We start from the raw sequence: 20024 nt of genomic DNA, 5'->3' as shown, positions 1-20024 counted from the left end.
ATTCTGTTGTGTTAAGGAGACTTTATTAATGCTGTTAATTTTCTAAATGGACCGCAATTTTTCACGGAACGCCCGAAGCCGTCATATTCCAGTCAAGCAAGAACAGACAATTTTAATCAATATTGCTGAGCTCTGTCTCTGACATTTGTGTCTGTCAAACTGATTTAAAATCTGAGGGGGCATCGAGTTGGAAAGCTGAGGTGGCTTGACTCACAGGCTGCAAACACTTCGCAAGTGGTGATTCGCATGAAGATGACCTGCTGCTGATAGCTGTGCTCTTTCAGTTCCAAGTTCAACTGAGTCTAGGCACCTTAAAAGAACCCAAGAAATCAAATCGAATCATTTTTACACCATTTGAGTTTGCTTTGGGGTGGTCTAGTGTACACCTAAATAATGACAAAATTCAGGTTTAAAATTAGCATCTGTCCAATTTGCATCTTTATTAAATAATGAGGTTCTCAGAGACATCTCTCATGCATCTGTGACCTTTGTATCTTCATGTTTTAAGGATGTCTTGGCGATTCGTTCGGATACCTGTACATGACATTCTACAAAAAAACAAAACAAACAAAAAAATCTGTATACTATGTAGCCTACTGTATTCTGATATGAACTATGGTTCATGGCTGACATAACTTAAGCCCATAGAGTGCATCAGTCCGTTCCGGAAGTAAAAACCCCATTCATTTTCTCCATAGGGGAACTGATTTGAACAGTAACTTATAAACCGTAAAAGACAGACCAACGATGATTGTTACAGTAATTGATGGTATATGCTTTTGTTGAAGCCAATTACCCAATTTATATCAACTTAATTTTGAAATAATCGTGTTCATGCTATTACCCATGATTCTGAAGTAGGGACAGGTGTTTTCTTACAAATTTCTTTTTTTTGTTTGACGTACATTCGAGCTTAACAGCTTATCGAAAAAGAAAAACTATAGGATGGGACTTTGTTCTATGCATCGGTTGTTGATTATTTTTGAGCGCAATGCCCATATCTCAAAATCCAGAGGCAGATGAATGCAAGCTTGGGCACATGTGTTTAAGCAGATTGGATAAGTTTAGAGGTTTTCACCAGAAGCTGCTGGTACGCAGGTCATTTTGATTAAAAATGTTAAAAAAAAATTTTTAACAATAAAACATACAAATTGTCTGATTTTCAAATAGCCTATTTTTTCGCTATAAATCAAAGTTTGTAATGTTTTAATTTACCCCATAACTGGTTGGTTTGATTCATGGCTTATAACACTTAAACAAATTCTTTCCTTATGAAAAAAAAATACATCCAGAACTAGGGTCAGTGAAGAAGTGACAGAGCACTGTTGCACTCTATTGGCTACAGGAAGAGAGCATGTCTGTCGATATGCCCCTTACAAACATCATGTTTTGTAAGAAAAACATCACAGAAAGAAATTGTGCTGGTCAAGACATTTAATGGTATAAGTGCCATTTCAGAACTGTTTTTTAAATTACCTTAATCAATGGAAGGGAATGTAATAACTACTTTTATAGGTTTAAAATCATTTTACAAGTCATATTAATTCTAGGTAATCAGTTATTGGACTGAAGCTGTCATTATCACACGTTTCAATCACTTAGAAGCTGAGCAGTTGAAATGACCTCGCACTGTACTCTGTACATTGAAACAATATATATTATTTAATTAGAAACGATGCTTATAAATTCTAGTGTTTTCCTTTAAAAAACATGCCTCTGTACATCAGGTCTTTGAGAAGGAGCTGTTGAATTGATTGTCAGGCATACTAATGCTAAAGCCTTCTCCTTGGTTCAGAAAGGAAAGGCCACTTAGACAAGCAGGCATTCACTCTCAGCCTAACTCTGATTTCACGTTACATTTAATGGAAAGGAATGTGAAGTCATTAAGTAAAGACAGGACTCAATGTGAAGTAAATAAAAAAGAAACAGAGGACAGGACGAGCACTCTATTCAGAGCTGTTCTTATAATTATTCTGAATAAATTATGAAGGTCTGCTAGATATCTTGAAGAAGTGAATTAATGATTTTTCTTTTCAAAAGAGGACCAGTTTGTTTTATTAACCCACTTGTAACAAGCCCAGCATTCCTCTCAAGTCTCTTATGAGATCATTTCCTAATAACGTCCATAATCCCAAAGCAAAAAGTAACCAGCTTGTAAAAGTAAAGTAAACAGAATCAAACTCATGAAAAGAAAAAGCGACATTGATTTTCAGTCCCTTTGATATATGTGTTAAAAAATCTGATATCTGTAAAGAGAACAATGATGGGATGACCCTATCCTCCTTTGTTTGCATTATCTGCTCGCTGCAGTGACTTGCTTAATTAAAACTGTATTTATTATTACTTAGTGCCAAGTCAAACGAGATTTCAATTGCCCTTTTAGTTTTCATTTAGTGAGCCAGTTAACAAATAATTACATTTGCTTTCTGATAGCAGCTTCCCTCTAATGATCACAGACAGTATTCTCAGTCTTTATTACCCTTAGTCAGATAAACAAACAAAATGGCAAGTTATCACTTGCATTGAAAGCTAAATCCATTATCGAAGGCGTATGATCACTTTATAATCATACAGACTGAGCAAGACACAAGCTATCCCATATAATTCAAATCAAACTTATATCTCAGATTTTGACAGACACCACCACAGTTCATAATGAGCACGCAAACAAACTGACAAATTAAAAGCGTGTATAGTTTGGACACTGAGATTCAATCTCCAAACGCCATCTGAAAAACAGTTTACAGCATCTTTCTGAGTTCCAGAAGTTGTTGGGGAAGAAACTAAAATGGAACATGTTTCATGACTCAGAACAGATCACAGCTATCTCACACTGTGATAGCGCAGGCCAGGCTGCAACAGGCGTTCGTGGAAAGACTGCCATCCTAACACATCAAGCTGTGTACGAGTCCGACAGCGAGAATAGGCTCATTGGAGAGATCTAACTAGCCCGGGCGAGTCAATTTATAGGCTAAGCTTCACGTCCGACCGTGTTGTTGCACACCCAGTTTGAAGCGTGATCGTATTTCTGGATGTATGCTTATGTTCACTAACTGAATCATCAATCTCCTCTTTCGGAGGCTAATTTAGCTGAGGCCTTTTAAATGCTCTGACAAGCTTTGTGTCATTTATCAAACTCGAAGCCCTGTTGGCTCTCTCCGCTAGCCTTGATTACATATCATGTCTGTGTGCAAACCAGCCTATTCCACAAAGAAAAGCAACCAATTCAGCAGCAAGATCTCCACATCAAAATATGCACCGTCGGGATGTCCGAATGAATGAAAGCAGTCATCAGGAAATGGCCACACTGTGTGTTGCAATTTGTGTGCTTTATTACAAAAGTCTGTACAAAATGTCTTCCCAGTTTTAGAATGTGTTACTGTCATTTCATATCATTACAATTCAAAACCATGATAATAACCTGTTGGACAATAGCTAAACATTGAATATACTGTAGTAGTAAGGTCTGTGTTGTCCGTATGTTATACACCGTTTCACACGTCGCCAGATATTATTTAGGATAATGTCTTTACATTCTTTTTTTCCCTTACACTTTGCAACTCAGACTCATATAAACAACAGGCCTGCTTTAAAACAAACAGCTCTCACAAGATATTCAGCAAGAACCACTGCAAAAAAAAAAAGAAAGAAAAGGAAAAAACTGTACAGGGGACAGCATAGAGCACTACAAAAACATTTTGCCACTTAGAGTTTGTCCACTGAGACTGAGGTTTTTGAGAAAGGAATAGGCTTAATACAAAAGACTCCCCTTCAAACGCTCGCTGTTGTAAGGGTTCTCTCTACAAACTTACAAAATAACATCTCAAAATAACTCAGGTTGACAGCATCAACTGAAAGGCAAATACTATACATTTTCAATGATTATATCCACTCTGGCCTGTCCTGCTCGATACATCAAAGTCTATTCACTACGAGTTTGACTTGTATTTTGGTCGGCGTTACTGCAGGATACTTCAGAAGTTGTGATAGTGATATGCCTCGGTCCAAATTTTCTCATGGAACTGAGGCCTGATAACAGACATGAAGTTATGCATAACGGATATTTTACAAAGCAACAGCTGCAGATCGTCGTTAGGCAATGCGTTCGGAAAAGATATCGTGTTCTCGATTGCTGAATTCATATTGATTTTTTTGGAGAACCTATGAGTCATAGAAACATCTGATAGAACAGAAACATTGATCTTTTGAGCATCACTGCTATATGGCTAGCTGGATGGTACTGTTCTCATTTATAACCATGGGGACACACTTGTCACAGATGTCTCTTAGAAACTATTGGTATTCCTGGACCTGCTCGCATGGCGCAGCGGTCCACCGTCCATTATTCTCTTAGGCCTGAAGATCGCTCTTTGGGCGCTTGCAACCACATCCCAAGTCCAGACTTGGCATCTAACTGTAATTTAAATAGAAGTGCTTCCGAATCGAATCTCCACAGTCTATTCGTTATCAAAACTGCTGCTCTCTGCAGATAAATCTCCCCCCTGCGCATTGAATGTTCCTTTTTTTTGCTCTCCTCCTCTGTCAAGCATCAATGAGTCAGTTGTATTCTCTTGATCATTGTTCATTTCCATTATGCCCTTGATTGAGCAGACCTTGGCAGTAATTTTAATCCCGGCTAGGAGGAGAATATATTGCTGCTGTCGCCATGACCGTACAGGTCGGCTAGCTTCCTGAAGCGCGGTCCCCAATCGCTCAGATAGTCATAGTTCTGCTCCGAGTCTGTGCTAAGGGAGTCCAGGGAGCTGAGGGAATCAGCCACAGAGCCGCTACCCTCGAAAGCATACGTCTGCAGGGAGTCATAGGGAGGTGCTGAAGGATCGACGTCAGCGTCCTTCAGGCGGTCCCATATAAATTCCCGGAAGATCCCGTTGTCGGGAGTGATTTTGTAAGGGGGAGGGCGGGAGCAGTAAAGGGTGGGCACTTCCGGGGTGACGTCTCGGCGGGCTTTGCTGTCCCTCACTACGTTGAGGTTTCGCAGTGCCACCATGTCAAATGCCTCTGTGTCTTCCTCACCTCCACCTTCGTCGTCGTAGCGCACAATGTTTTCCCGCACATCCCGGTCTTCGTCCAGGATCAGAGGTTCCTTCTTCCGCCTCCTCATTGTCACAATCAGCAGCACCAGAACTGGAAAACCAAGACAGAAAAATCATATAGTGTTAGTACAAACAAACCAGAGCTATCATCAGTAATATGACACATTGATGACACAGAGGCAAGACAGTGGCTAAGCAGAGGTGATGTATATATATATATATATATATATATATATATATAAAATAGCACACCATTTAAAAGTCAGCGGATTTGTAAAAAATAATAAATAATAATTAATACATTTCTCAAGTGACAGTAAAGACATTCATAATTTTACAAAAGTTTTGTTGTTCTTTTAAACTTTCTATTAATCATGGTTTCCCAAAAAATATAAAACGGAACAACATTAAACATTGATAATAATAAGAAAATGTTTCTTGAGCAGGAAATCATCATATCAGAATGATTTCTGAAGAATCACGTGACACAGAAGACTGGAGTAATGATGCTGAAAAGTCAGCTTTGCCATCAAGGAATAAATTACATTTTAAAATAGAACACAGTTAATTTAAATTGCAATAATATGTCAATATATTACTGTTTTTTTCTACTGTATCTTTGACCAAATAAATGCAGTCTTTGTGAGCATAAGAGGAAAAACATGATTACAGACAGCAAACTTTTGAATAGTAATGTACACTATTTGCATACTGTCAAGAAATATACAACATTATTAAAAGCATATAGTAATAATAATGATAATAATGTAATGTATACTATTTTGTATGTACATGTATGTACAGTACGTATATATAAATATACATATGATATTAAATGCTGTATAACATACTAATAGGTAATATAAAAACTTGTATGTTGTTTACTGACTAGTATACTTATAGTTTAATAACTTATGCATATAGCCTACATTAATAGTTTGTTATTATTAATAATTATTGTATTAATTTATGTAGTTTAAAACCTTAAATACTATATCATGAGAGTAACTTATTTGCATTTAATTCATTTCCTTACATTTATTTATTTCCCTTTTTAATAATAGATACACTAAGAGTGGAGTCTTAAGAGAAGATGGATTCGAACAAGTCACAAGTTGTTCAAACCCATCGATTTAAAAAAAAAAAAATCAAGGCCACTTCTTGGAAATCTTAAGTATATTTATTCATAGTTCTGTTTCCACCAGACTACTGGCGCACAAATAGCTGCACAGTGCTGTTTACACTTTGTTGCAAATGGTCATTAAGATTAAACTATTTGCTACCAATGTGAACAAGAAACCCCTTTTATATGAGAGTAGTGTTTAATAAATTGCTTCATTACAGATTCATGTCCACAGTAAACAACAATTCCATGAAAAATCAAGCACCAAGTAAGATTTAGATGCACCCAGGTTTTTTTTTTAAAAGAAGAAGAAAAACAAAAAGAAGAAGAAGAAAACATACACATGTTGTGTTTTCATGTTTTATGGGGATTTTCTATAGACATAATGATTTTATACTGTACAAACTGTATATTCTGTCCCCTTACACTAACCCTACCCATCACAGAAAACTTTCTGCATTTTTAGATTTTCAAATAACATCACTTCCTATGATTTATAAGCCGTTTTCCATTAATAAGACCATTATTTCGGATATTGCCATCTTCGTGGGGACATTTTGTCTCCATAATGTAGGGTTTTCAAAGACACACACCTTTACCTTCGTTGCAAGATAAGCAAAGACATAAGAGGTATAGAATCAGGTCAGAATCTCGACCGTGACTGTATCTCAAAAATATTTACAACACCGGACCAAAATGTTACTGTGTTTTACACCCTATAGAACAATTCTGCCTCAAGGCCTGATACTTTAAGGTAGAACATAAAAGATAAGCTGAATTATCTCTGCAGTTCAATTAGGGCAGATCTGGTACATTAGTTTTATCAATAAGTTCATCGGACTGGGCTGTAGTGATTTTAATAACGCTGCTGTCAAATCCTGAGCAGGAGGCGTTTCATCATTAGAGGTGCTCCTGGGAGCAGGAGATGTCAAAGGAGTTACAGTCGGATTCAATCTCACCCTGCATGTTTGTTTACAGTGGTTATTAACTGTACGTACCCGCACACAAAAACACATGCACAGCTGAGAAATTAGCATATGCCAGCACTTTTGTCTTCTCACTCTTAGCTCTGTCATGTGTGAACAAAAGTAAACAGACAGAGATAAACACATAGATGCACGAAGAGCAAGATTTAGTGCAGGATGTGTTGCTGTAAATTTGAGGCTTTAACGGCCACTTTCTTCCTTCCCGCTCCAACACAAGCTGCTTATTCGGGAAAGGCCAGCATTAAATCCTTTTAATGAGTGCAGCATATGCCTACTGTATGTGTAAAATAAGACTGGATTATATGTCAGTCAGAAAATATCACCCTTCCCTGAAAGCACAGACCCTGTATACAGCACATCAAAACTATCAACGAACGGCAAGGTTGCACCGTCATACAAAAGACATGTCTCGGTGATTCAATCCGGGGATCAAATAATGCACTGAAAAATACGGTGTGAAAGAGACGGAGAAATTCTGTCATTTTAAAAAGAGAAAAAGGGAAGCGCATAGCGAGAAATAACTAACATAACAAGACACATGCACAAAACAGTAAAATAAATCAATTTTTGTGGTTTGTGGAATGCAAAAACCAATCCTCCGTGTTGCCGCTCTCAGACCCATGAATGCGAGGGATCTTACAGTATAGCCACAACACAGTCCTCCCACGGGAGTCTCTCTCTCTCTCTCTCTCTCTCTCTCTCTCTCTCTCTCTCTCTCTCTCTCTCTCTCTCTCTCTCTCTCTCAATGTAGATAGCGCATATGTGTATTTGGCTGCCGTTACTAAGCTCGAGGGGGAGGGAAGGGAGCAGATAAAGTAGGGAGAGAGAAAGAGGAGGTGTAAGTGGGAGCAGGCTGAAGTGAGAGAGAGAAAGATAGAGTAGAGGAAAAAGGGAGGCAAACGTCTAATGATCCATCCTTCAGGCCTGCCACAGCAAGTGTGAAATATGGTGCCAAAGTCTCATACTTCATCCTCAGGCCTAGTGTCGTTTTGCAGGGGCAGACAAGCTGGGCGAGTGGGCTGGCGAGGCAGCGGCTGCACGAGTGCAGTCATAATCACAGTACACACACACACACACACACTCCGGGAATTATATAAACAAAAGCAAAGTCAATATCAGCCTTAAATTCAAGAGCAACGGTCTTACAACCATTTATGGTGCCAACAAAGGAAATGCTATATAAAACTGGAGATAACGGAATCGAAAAATAAAAAAAAATGGTCATAATTTACTCAACTTATTTTCTTTTTGAAAATCTGTATTTTTTTCTTCTTCTGTGGAACACAAAAGGAGATTTTATGTAAAATGTCCAAGCTGCCTTATAATAAAAGTGAATGGTCACCATGGCTCCAACGCAAGATTTTCAAGAAATAAAATAATTATTTCAGTCTTTTCCTCACACAAAGCTATCAGAAAAAAAGCCTTGTATAGAGAAACGAGTCATTTTAAATACTTTTGTGTTGATTTTTTTTGCTTGACAGATCCCTTAACTTTCATGAAATGCTAAATATATTCATAATAGAGATTAATAGCTAAATAATTCAATAGAGTATAACAGTAGCTATGGAGACAATCTGAAGACCTGGAGTTTGTACCAAAATTTGAGTTTAGTAGAGTGTTATATAGAGAAAAGTATGTATGAAATTTTTCCATATCTGAAAATCTTTTCTTTCTTATTAAATGTGATCATTGGTTTCAGTAAAAAGCAAAAAGGTTGCTTTGGATATGATTTCTAGGTGTACTATAGAATATGTAGCCTAATGATGTGCAATAATGTATTTTTTATAACTGGGCAATCTACTATGATCTACTGAAATTGTATTTAACTGAAATACAATATTTAGCATTAAAGGTATGGAAAAGAGCGGCTTGGACATTTTCTTTTGCATTCCGCAAAAGAAACAGCATGACTGGGATTTTGAACAACATGACGGTTAGTAAATGATGACAATTGTCACTTTTTGGGTGAACTATCTATTAATAATGTATATATGCATATCCTATATCAATGCAGTTCCTAGGACAAAAGCAAAGAATTGTATTTCTACATGAAAACGGGTTATTTGTCTTTTAAACTCAAAGCAACTCGGTTTAAAACAGAAACTTTTATTTTGCTAAAATCTAATTTTGTGTGAAGCATTGTTTTATTAGAGACAATGTGAACCTGTTGGTTAACAAACCGATATTAAAAGAGTTCTTTAAAAGACACACAATGTCAGAAAAAACTGTAGAAAAATTGTACCCTTAGGACTGCAACAGCTTGTCATTGGGTCAGTACCCTTAAAGAGATAACTTTGTACCTTTTAGTAGTAGTATGTACCCTCCTGGCACTATATATGAAGCTTAGGGGAAAATAAGGTACTAAGATCTCTTTGAAAGTCTCTTTAAGGGTTCTGCGCAGTAACAAGCTGTTGTGTCCTTAAATCCTGTAAAAAACTAAATTAAAAAAAACCACGAGAGTGCAGGGTTTGTATTTTTTAAGCCATTGTTATGAAGAGTTATATAGATCTAATGCAGTCTTAAAACTTAACTGTTACAGACTGTGCCCACTTTAAGGCTTGATTTACCCACTCTGCAGTTTTGACACAAGATGGATGTTCAACGGGAGCAGCAGATCAATTTAACATTATCCTCAATTTGCAGTAATTGGATTGAGAAAACAATCCGTCATCCAGAATCAATTAAACAACAAGTGGGATATTTTGTGGGGGCCTCGTTCTCATCGACCTCTTAAAAATGAGGCAGCGACTACTAGATTATGCACTGCCCGTCATTCTCTCTTTCACTCCCTCCCTCTCTTTCTCTCGGTCTCATGCGTTCCCTTCACATATCTCTACTACTGCCAATAGCCCAGGGCAGTGAAGACTAATCAAGATATACCGGCGATATGTGGATCTATCTGGCTGTTGACATTTATGCCGCTGCCCAACACAAGGTGTTTGTGCTTTATGGCACCTGTCTGTCCCTGCGTTTTCACAGCGGTGACATTATCTGCAAAATAAAATATGATTTATTCTTGGTGATGCAAGAGCACAGTGCATCGCCTTAAGGGCCCTCATAAGTATTACTGACTGCCGTCCACTTGCACCGTCTTGCAGGCCATAGTGAAGCACGCCTGGAAGACAAGATGCCCTGCAATCGGTCGAGCAGAAATTGAAAAGGTGATGTCAATGTTGCGAGTGTGACCTGTTGACATGAATGTATCAGAGCGCCTCGGGCTTACCTGACCTCTCTGTATTCCTCCACCTAAGACTGGAATAATGAGCACAAGGTTTCTCTCAGAACAACTAGAATGACACAGCGGGTGTCATCAGTGATATGCGCTACAGAAATCCTTTAGATTACTTTATGCAAACACTGATAAATAGCAATGTGTTTACAGATCCCATCTTTTGACATTTTTTTAACCATTATCAATGCTTGGGCTTGATAGTGTGACTGAGATGTTGTAATGACACTAGGAAAGCATTCAATAGAGAGTTTACCTGAAAATCTGTCATCATTTACTCGCCTCATGTCGTTCTAAACCTGCATGAGTTTCTAAAGGGATTATTATTTATAGCACATCCAAGATGCTCTTTACCATTCAATGGAAGTGAATGGTGACCAACTGTCAAGGTATGACATTCAATCAATTTTTTTTCCTCACACAAAGCTATCATATGGCTTCATCGTCATTAAACTATGGCTCCAAAAGTGGGTTTTCGCAGTGATGTGACCCATTTTGGGTTCCCCAAAGAACCTTTCAGCAAACAGTTCTTAAAAGACCCATTTTTTTCTTAGTGAAATTTACATTTTATTAACAAAGAACCTTAATTCCACTATATATAAAAAAAAACTTTTTGTGGAATGTTTCTAAAGGTTGTCTATGGAACCATAGATGCCAAAAAAGAATCTTTATTTTTAAGAATGTATATTAAAAAGTGTAGCGTGAACTTTCTTTAAAAAATCTAATTTTGTGTTCAGTGACAGCACAAAAGAGTCATGCAGGGGTGAAATAACAATATTTTCATTTCTGGGTGAAAAAATCCCATAATGGAGAAACTCTTTTGTACTGTACATTGTTAGATAAAAAAGACAAAAGACTCAAAGATGACATGTCCTTGTGTATCATTCATTGCCTGGCACGGTTTAGTTGTGCGCTGCTTTGATAACTAAAGCAACAGCAGCCAAAAAGCTTGTTGATTCATTACTCTGAATAAGATAAAAGAAGAAAAGAAGATTCTTTTCCCTCTGCAGCTCTCCTACTCTGAAGTGAGCAGTCTTGAGCCCCTTAGGGGCCGGACTCTCTTTGCCAAAAATAACTGCATTGCTCAGATCAGGCAGCGCAGTGGTCTAATCCAACTTGTGTAGTTTGGGAGGAGATGGGGTAGAGGGGTGGCGGCACTGGAGATCCCTAAATTCACACGAGACGGCAAACCACAGGAATGACTATTTAACATCAGTTACAGCTGTTAGCTGAGCTCACATTTAAATGATAAATACTTCAAAACAGCAATCAATCAAAACAGTGATGGAGTCTGCTACTGTGTGCCACAAGCTGTGCTGTTTGGTGAAGATGGGATTACTCAGAGGTTCCTATTTAACCTGAGGAAGGACAACAATGAGAAGCAAAACATGTCTCATGGTTTCCACAGTAATATTAAGCAAAGCCGTTTTCAACTTTGATAATAATTAGAAATGTTTCTTGAGCAGCAGTTCAGCATGTTAGAATGATTTCTGAAGGATCATATGACACTGAAGACTGGAGTAATGATGCTGAAAATTCAGCTTTGTCATCACAGGAATAAATTGCATTTGCATATATTAATATTCAAATTTTGTTTAAATAAATGCTGCTTTAGTGAGCATAAGAGTCTTCTTTCAAAAACATTTGAAGGGTAGTTTATTGTGTTTACTTTTCTGTTTATTATGTTGTTTCCCATGTTTTAAGCATAAACCTCAATGCATTTAGTTAGATTTGTACTGAAAATAAGAGGGAAAAAAAGGAATTTGAATCTGAAATCAAGTCTTAATGTCTCATGGAAGTTTGCTTCATCATGATCTTATGTATGGTGCTCCAGGTAATGTGTGAGAACAGCAGAGACTTTCTTAGGGAATGTGAAATTGAAACATATTGCACTCAGCTTCACTGCAACATATTATTTCAGATCTACTGTTTAGTTGTAATATATCTATTCATATCTATTCATGTAATGGCACAGAAGAGGTGGAAAGAGCTTCCTTTGTTACGTATTCATAATCTGTGCACTCAGGGAAAAAAAAGAGAGCAATCAAAAAATGGAAATTACTGGGGTTTGGTTCAAAATGTACACACACAAATTCTTGTCTTGTCACAATAAAAGGACTCAGACAGAGACAACATCTGTCAGCAAATAGAGTTGTGGCTGTGTCCGTAGACAGATCTCCACATCGCCATCACAGCCTGAGAGACAACCTATCAATGGCATAATCAAGAAATCAATCAAACCATCAGGACTGCATTCACTCCCTCTGTGCAGTCTTCAGGTCGACGAATCAACACAAAGGCACACCAGTCAACCAATCAGACCAAGTGAATGGTACATATGGGGTAGAGGTCACTCATCAAACAATCAGCTAATAAGGCTCCAAATAATAAGTAATCATCCAGACCTGCAGCCTCCCTGTAAGAAGGTAAACAAGTCAATTGTGGCCAAGCAGACTCTCAGCGCATGCCGAGTCCCAACTGCTAGAGCAGTCGTGCCAGCACTTCTAAAGTAACGGCAGCCCAAATTGGTGCTAAATGTCAGTACGGGGGAGGTGGAAATGCAAGGAATGCTCTTGAAAAATAAAACAATAACAAAAATTGGGAAAATATCCTTTGATTGGAAGCTGCATTCACAATGCTCTCTGGCATTTTTAAATGCAAATACCTAAACATTAGTTTTCGCTTAAAGACAACATGAAATCAAAATAATTTTCAATCAAATGTTATTCATAACTAATAAATAAGTAATCAAATGGCCCTGGTCCTTAGACATGATTACAAAAGAAAAAAAATACAACATACACTACTGTTCAAATGTTTGGGGTAGGTAGCATTTTATAAATGTCAATTGAAAGAGCTCTCTTTCTCACAAGTAAAAAATGGTATATTGTGCAATATTATTTAAAATAGATTTATTTTAAAATGTCATTTATTTCTGTGATGGCAACGCTGTTACTCCAGTCTTCAGTGTCACACGATCCTTCAGAAATCATTCTAGTATACAGCATGTATTTGAAATAAAAATAGTTTGTAACAATGTAAATGTCTTTACCGTCACCTTTGATTAATTTAATGTATCTTAGCTGAACAATTTCTTTAAAAACATTTGACCAAAACAAAAAAGCCTTTTCTTCAAATTTCCAGAAGAATATTTTGTTTCATTTTGAAAAAAATTTACATTAAGCAAAAGCTAAATGCCGTTTCATAATAAGCTAGTGTGTTGATTTGATCATCCCAAACGGACTGACACAACAACACTGGTTTAATCATTGGCGGGAGTTTGAGGCGGGACTATATGTTTTTAGACCTATTCAAGAAAGGGAAATGATCGGCAAGCAAACAAAGAAAAGCAGCACTTTGTCAATGTCAGTTTGTTTCATTAAACAGGCTTATTAACCATTGCTTTATGTGCTCAGGAGGCATAAATGTATTTCCTACCAAGCAGGGTGATGATACAGGCCAGGATGGCTATGAGAGCTCCGGTGCTGAGTCCAGCTGACAGCATGAAGGCCTCTGTGCCACATGACTGGGGCGTCCCATCAGGGTCACAGTCACACACTCTAATAGACAGCGTGTTAGTGCTGCTGAGGGCAGGGGACCCGCTGTCCACTATCAACACTGGCAGTCGATACATAGCCTGTTCCCTCCTCTGAAAACCACTCCGCTTAGTTAGAACAGAAGCGGTATTGTCTGCGGAGAGAAAGAGAGAGAAAAAGACATATGATATCATGTGAAAAGTGAAAATACTCCTATGAATAGATAAAACGAAACCTTTTCTGTCTTAGAAATAAGAGCTGAGATTCAAGGATTTGCTATAAACTGTCTTTATAAAATGACGCACCTTTATTGTCTCGAAGGGTGAAGTTCATGTTTCCAGCTGTCTCTGCAGTGAGGGAGAAGAAGAAGCGATGCCCGCTGGGTGGTTCATCTTTATCCACTGCACTTACTGTTTCAATGACCTAAGACAGTGTTGAAGAGGGAGTAAAGAACAGGAAGATGAAAACTGCTTTTATTGCCTCACTACAGACAAAAGAAACCACAGCTCTCTCGCTCAAAAAACTGCATTGTCACAATAACAATGAATGCAAATAATGTTTCAGATTATAGATAAACCTGAATATTTCATGAATGGACTTATTTAATTGATGAGTTGATTAATTAGTAAAAAAAAAAAATGAAATTAAAATATTTCCTCAGTAAGGCACCACAAGGAAGGTAATTTAAGACATTACATTTTTGTGGCAAGTTGAAGCACTGAATAAGTCAATTAATTATGTAATGAATTAAGTCAATGTATATTTTTTTTCAATCTAACTGATCACACGTACACTATACAAATTGGATATAATGTGGCTTCTTCAAGCAGTCATATCTAACTGACCTGACCATTATTGTATTTGTTGATGTAACCTAATGTAATCAAACTGAATCCGTCAAATGAGCTTAATAAAAAGTTTATTTAGATGCTACTCTATGAATATTGTAGGTTCAATTGTGATACTATTTTTAACAGTATAAACATATCACTCAGCATATCTTGCTATGAGAGCCACATATTAAGACAATTAACAGTTAATCTTTTAAATATTGACCTCAAGACCCTTGCCATTTTTAACACATTTCTTTACAGAATTAATGGTAACACTTTACAATAAGGTTTCATTAGTTAACAAAGATTAGCAAATACAGTAATAAGTATTGCTCATATTAGTTAATAAACCAACTAATGTTAACAAATTAAACCTTATTGTAAAGTGTTACCAAATGAATTAACTAATATAACATGTTAAATCAGCAGCTCTTTTTCATGTTACACCACACAACAAATTTCAGCCATCAGCTGAATTCAAGGTGGTGAACTTGGAAGAAACAAATACACAATTCACAAGTTTAAATCACACTGAAACAACATCAGGAGGATAGGCGAAGCCAGTAAGCTATCTGTGAGAGATGGCGCTCATACGATATCCAGGGATTTAGCAAAGTAGAGGGCCATCCCAGTCTAAATCTGGACCGAAACCCCTCTAAAGCTGGGCAAAGTGCTGCGTTTTAGAGATGAATATCAGGGTGACCCATCAGGTGGTACGCTAAGAAGATTCTCCTGACACACTGTTGTGGCCTAATCTGTGGGCTTTGGCTGGGTTAAATACTGTGCACAGCTCTTCCCTTGTGTCAGGCTGGAGTCAGCACAAACTCAATCTGCTTGAAAAATCTCCTAAAACCTCACAAACAGGCCGAATGCAGCGGAGCTGCGGCTAACAGACTCTTCTGTATCTTTTCCTTGTTCATCCGAGGAATATGACCTTGTGCTAACCAAGAGTTTTAAGCACTTTAATTCTCAACTCATTTATTTTTATTTAACAGCCCTCCCCCCATTTACACTAAGTGAGTATTTGGCAATGGGAACTCTGACGGATTTATCATTTATCTGTAAATATTTTTAAAACGTTGCACTATTAAAAACCTGCATAAATGACACAAACAGCACAGGATGTTCCCTCAGCACCAAGCACTGATTACAGTAAACTGACAAATTTAATTACAGATAGTCCATTAAGGCGAATGCAAAGTGTATTGATAAAATCATTGATGCAACGGGTTCATTTAAAATGAATAAGAACATCTTGCCAAGGCAGAACAGCTTAAACAAAATCTGATTTTGCATTTGACCGAGGAGAAAAGTCAATACATTTTTTTTAAGATTAATACTGCAAAAACACAAAATAGCTCTTGTATAGCCAAGAAGTGCATATACAGTGTATGAAAATAAAATGGGTGATTTAAGCTCCTTTCGCAGTACATGTAAAAATGGCTGGAGGGCAAGGAATCTCCCCTGTGGCACCTGGTTTTTAAAAGGGGATACCCAGTTTGGTAAGACCGCCCGTGAAGAGTTAACAGACAAGAGTGCTTTAAAACACCAGTCTGTCTGCCTGCCACTGCTGACCGTGTCTCTGAGGCATAAAGAAACAAGACAGAATATAGACGACCTTAAAGAGATAAAACAAAAAAACTCTCACTCCTCATAATCTAATCTGGTAAATCACCTGTAACAAATCATCTGGCTCATTTAGAGACTGAAGCTTCAATTCGTATTAAGCTTCTATGAAATTCAAAAGGGCATATTAGGAACAAAGAGAAACCAAGGGCACAGAGAAAAGAGCTTTGCGCTGGGAAGCGAAGGTGAAGACATACGTTTGGTGCATGTGACCCCATTACAGGCACTTGTTGGATGGGGATCTGGGGACCTTTTTCATCAAGCCATCTGTTTTAGCCTCGAATGCAATGATGGGGAATATTCCCTCTCGTATCACATACATTGGAGAAGGGTGATTATGATCAGCTAGTCATCCAACAACGATATCTAGATCTTTCATGCATTTTTTAAAGTTTAGAATGTTTTAGAGGCCCAGCTTTCATTGTTAATAGGACTGATGTGCTACAAAACGTGTACAAAATGTGCTAATTAAACAATATTTCTGATGAAAATAAGATATTAACAATGTACTAACAATGTTTTCAAAATGAAACAATTTTAAAATAATAAAGATTTAAATAATCCATTCACAAATAATTCAAACTAACTTCTGGTTTAAAGAAGAAAAGACTAGAGCCTGGCTTGCATCATTTTTTAATGTCTTGCAGGAGGCGTTTTATTTTTTTATGATGCTGTATCAAGATAAGAAAAAGTGCAAATGAATCTGCATTCTGGTTTGTTAAATTGCACTACTGTAGTGTCTTTAAAACACAAGAACACATCTTACGTCTGAGCGGAATCATACAAACACAAAAGCAGCCTAATCATACAGGACTTCGACTGGTCATTCAGACATCCCTCACTTTGATTTTTTTTTTTACTTTTCCCACTATCTAGCTCTCTGAATTCATAGGAAAAAAGAGAAAGAATTAAATTTGCACTCAAACCTGGTTTCATTAACAGCACCACACACCTATATGCAACACTTCATTCTTCCTCCAGGCAATTCTGAATTTAAATTCAAGAGCTCCATACAATCTCTTTCAGAGGGGCTGGCTTCTTGATAGAGCAGGAGTGAAACTCTAAATTTACAAATGTGCAGATGAGGTGTACGAAAACAACAAAGTGGAGATACACTCAAAGATAATTTAACAGCAAGCACGAAAGCTGGGTGAAAAAGAGCCTATTTCACCACAGATGCAAATCAGAAATCAAAAAAAAAAAACAGCATTTGCGACTATTTTGCAAGGAACTGAAGTGACAAAGAATGTAAGAGTGCCATCACTGTTTGTTGATGATACTGTCCCTTATGGCAAACACTCTGTCTGATCAAAATTCTTCATCTACAAGCTCCAGAACGCCTCATTCAAAGGCTTTGACTTTCAGATTTGGTCTCCAAAAGCACTCCAGGATGTCTGAGAGCCTCTGTTCTGCAGGTACAGCGTTTTAAGGGCCGTGATAAGGACAAAGTCCTCATGCCAAGAATCACAGGAGAGATCCGTGCAATCAAGACAGCATTTGCCTATCACTGCTGCATCGCTCAAGTGCTCCCATGGCTGACTGAAGATATGGAAGTGAACATGAATCACAGGGGAAACTAAATCATTATGAAAACATACAGACACTTTCATCTCTACTCAGAGAAAGAAAGACCGTTCTACTGTTCCTCGGAGAGGCAGGAAAGTAATTTAGCCTCTAATATGAGAGAGAGCTCTGAAAGTTAGAAGTGATAGAAGTCTGAGGTGTCCAAAACACATGGAGAGTGTTCTTGGGGGACTTAGGCAATGCGTTTCAAGGCTACGATAGCATTTGTGAAAAGAGCCCACCAGCACCTTTTCATTTAGGCAAAACAAACACAGTTCCCTGTGACTCAGGGACACAGACAGGCCAGGACTAATTGTTATGGCCCAGACAATCATGCCACTACAGGGGATTGTATCTCATGCTCAGTAAACCCTGTAGCCTAGTTCTGTTCTCTCTTTGTTTGAGGAGCTCTTGTGGGAGGGATTATTTTTTCTTAAGAAAAAGAAAAACATCCTTCAGTATTCTTTCACTGCTCCCAAAAGAACTGATCAGATCAAGTCAATTTCTGATACACTAATAAAAACAACATCGTAATTAAATGAGTAAGAGTTTCAAACACCTCTGCAAATGCTTGATTATTAACTCTCCTCTAAATATACACCATATTTGTGAGATTTAAATTAAACAATTACTATCACTAAGTGGGGTTTCTATGGAAGCTTGCTTTTTTGACTATGTATAAAAAGGTCTTTGTGAGATGGTGAACGTGATTTCACCAGGTGCAACCGTTTGAGTTGATCAGACTTAATTTGAGGGAGTTCACAGTTTATGAAAAGTTTAGGCTTACAACCATGGTTAGGCTCTTCTACATCAGTGTTATTCACTTATCATTTCCCTATGATTTTAGGGGTACGTTAGGTTTAGGGGTAGGAGCTCATTTTCGGACAGGAATGCTGTTCCAGAATCAACAAAATATGTTGACCCAGGAACATGTATTGCGTAGCAAAATCACGGTGACCACTGTGAGATACAAAATAAAACAAGAAATAGTCGCACTTTGAGAAATAAATTTGCAATTGTGAGATAGTCTCAATTCTGAGATAAATGTGCATTTATGAGAGTCAACTGTAAGATGTCACAAATTATGTGATGTACAAAAATATATTTAAAAACAAATGAATGACATTAAGAAATAAACGGATATTTTTGGGAACAGGCTTCCATATGTTTCAGCTATAAAAAATGCTCTCAGAAGGAAAGGTGCCTCTAGTTGTGTGTAGAATCAGTCTTGTTTTCACCAATGGTGTTGGTCCTCTGACATTACCCGGCGCTTTCTAGATCAATGGTGAATCAAGTCACAAAATTTGTCGGCGGCTTTTATCATTCCCATTTGGACAGAACAAATGTCCAGAATGTTTTCTCCATGCATTTAGTATGTGGCATTCAAAATGCCCTTTATACCACATTTATCTTAGTAATGACGTTCTGACAAACATTGGAATATGAATGTGACAGAGAATGTATTTGAATCAGGGCATTTTGCTGACTCGAAAATGAGGAATCCATTGGTTTGCTTGTGTTTGTGTTCAGCAATTGCCTGCTGCAGGACCTCACATTTGGCTACTTGACAATGCCACGCACCCCAACAAACCAATTTCATGCCACAGTCACCTCTGTCTCATTTGCATCGGTGTAAAGCTTTTTCTGCATGAGCGCACAATGTTTTGATCCCCTGATTAGAGTGATCTGCAGCAGAAAGTCACTAGAATCCTGTTGTTATCATTTTGTCCATCTGTGGCTCTCGCTGTTTTTTACTGGCTACTGATCAGCACTAAGGTCCAGATTATTTCTGATTCAGTTCTATCAAAAATATAAACTAATGAAAAACAATATTTATGAGTTTCTTTCTTCTGTTGAACACAAAAGAAGATTTTTAAAAATAATTTTGGTAAACCAGACAGTTGATGGAACCCATTGACTTCCATAGTAGGAAAAAAAATACTACGGATGTCAATGAGTGCCATCAACTGTTTGATTACCAACATTCTTCAAAATATCTTTTTTGTGTTCAACAGAAAAAAAGAAACTCATTCAGGTTTGGAACAACATGAAGGTGAGTAAATGATGACAAAAT

At 37.5% G+C, this 20024-nt stretch overlaps 1 protein-coding gene across 3 annotated transcripts in view; it reads right to left on the bottom strand.

The window, feature by feature from the left end:
- Window positions 1-3314: 3314 nt before the first annotated feature.
- cdh7a (cadherin 7a) overlaps window positions 3315-20024 on the bottom strand; it is a 128632-nt gene continuing 111922 nt past the window's right edge. For all 3 annotated transcript variants that reach the window (XM_077228597.1, XM_077228607.1, XM_077228615.1), the window contains 3 exons: window positions 14234-14351; window positions 13831-14082; window positions 3315-5145 (listed from right to left, as the gene is read on the bottom strand). In XM_077228597.1, the coding sequence (XP_077084712.1) occupies window positions 4637-5145; window positions 13831-14082; window positions 14234-14351 (879 nt within the window). In that variant the 3' untranslated portion in view covers window positions 3315-4636. The remainder of the gene's footprint in view (window positions 5146-13830; window positions 14083-14233; window positions 14352-20024) is intronic.

Source organism: Siphateles boraxobius, unplaced genomic scaffold (genome assembly GCF_051911475.1).
Source record: "Siphateles boraxobius isolate OS27281-9 unplaced genomic scaffold, OSU_SipBor_1 1, whole genome shotgun sequence".
NCBI classification, from domain to species: domain Eukaryota; kingdom Metazoa; phylum Chordata; class Actinopteri; order Cypriniformes; family Leuciscidae; genus Siphateles; species Siphateles boraxobius.
Note: the sequence above shows the minus strand (reverse complement) of the source record. Positions and strands in the feature narration are given on the sequence as shown.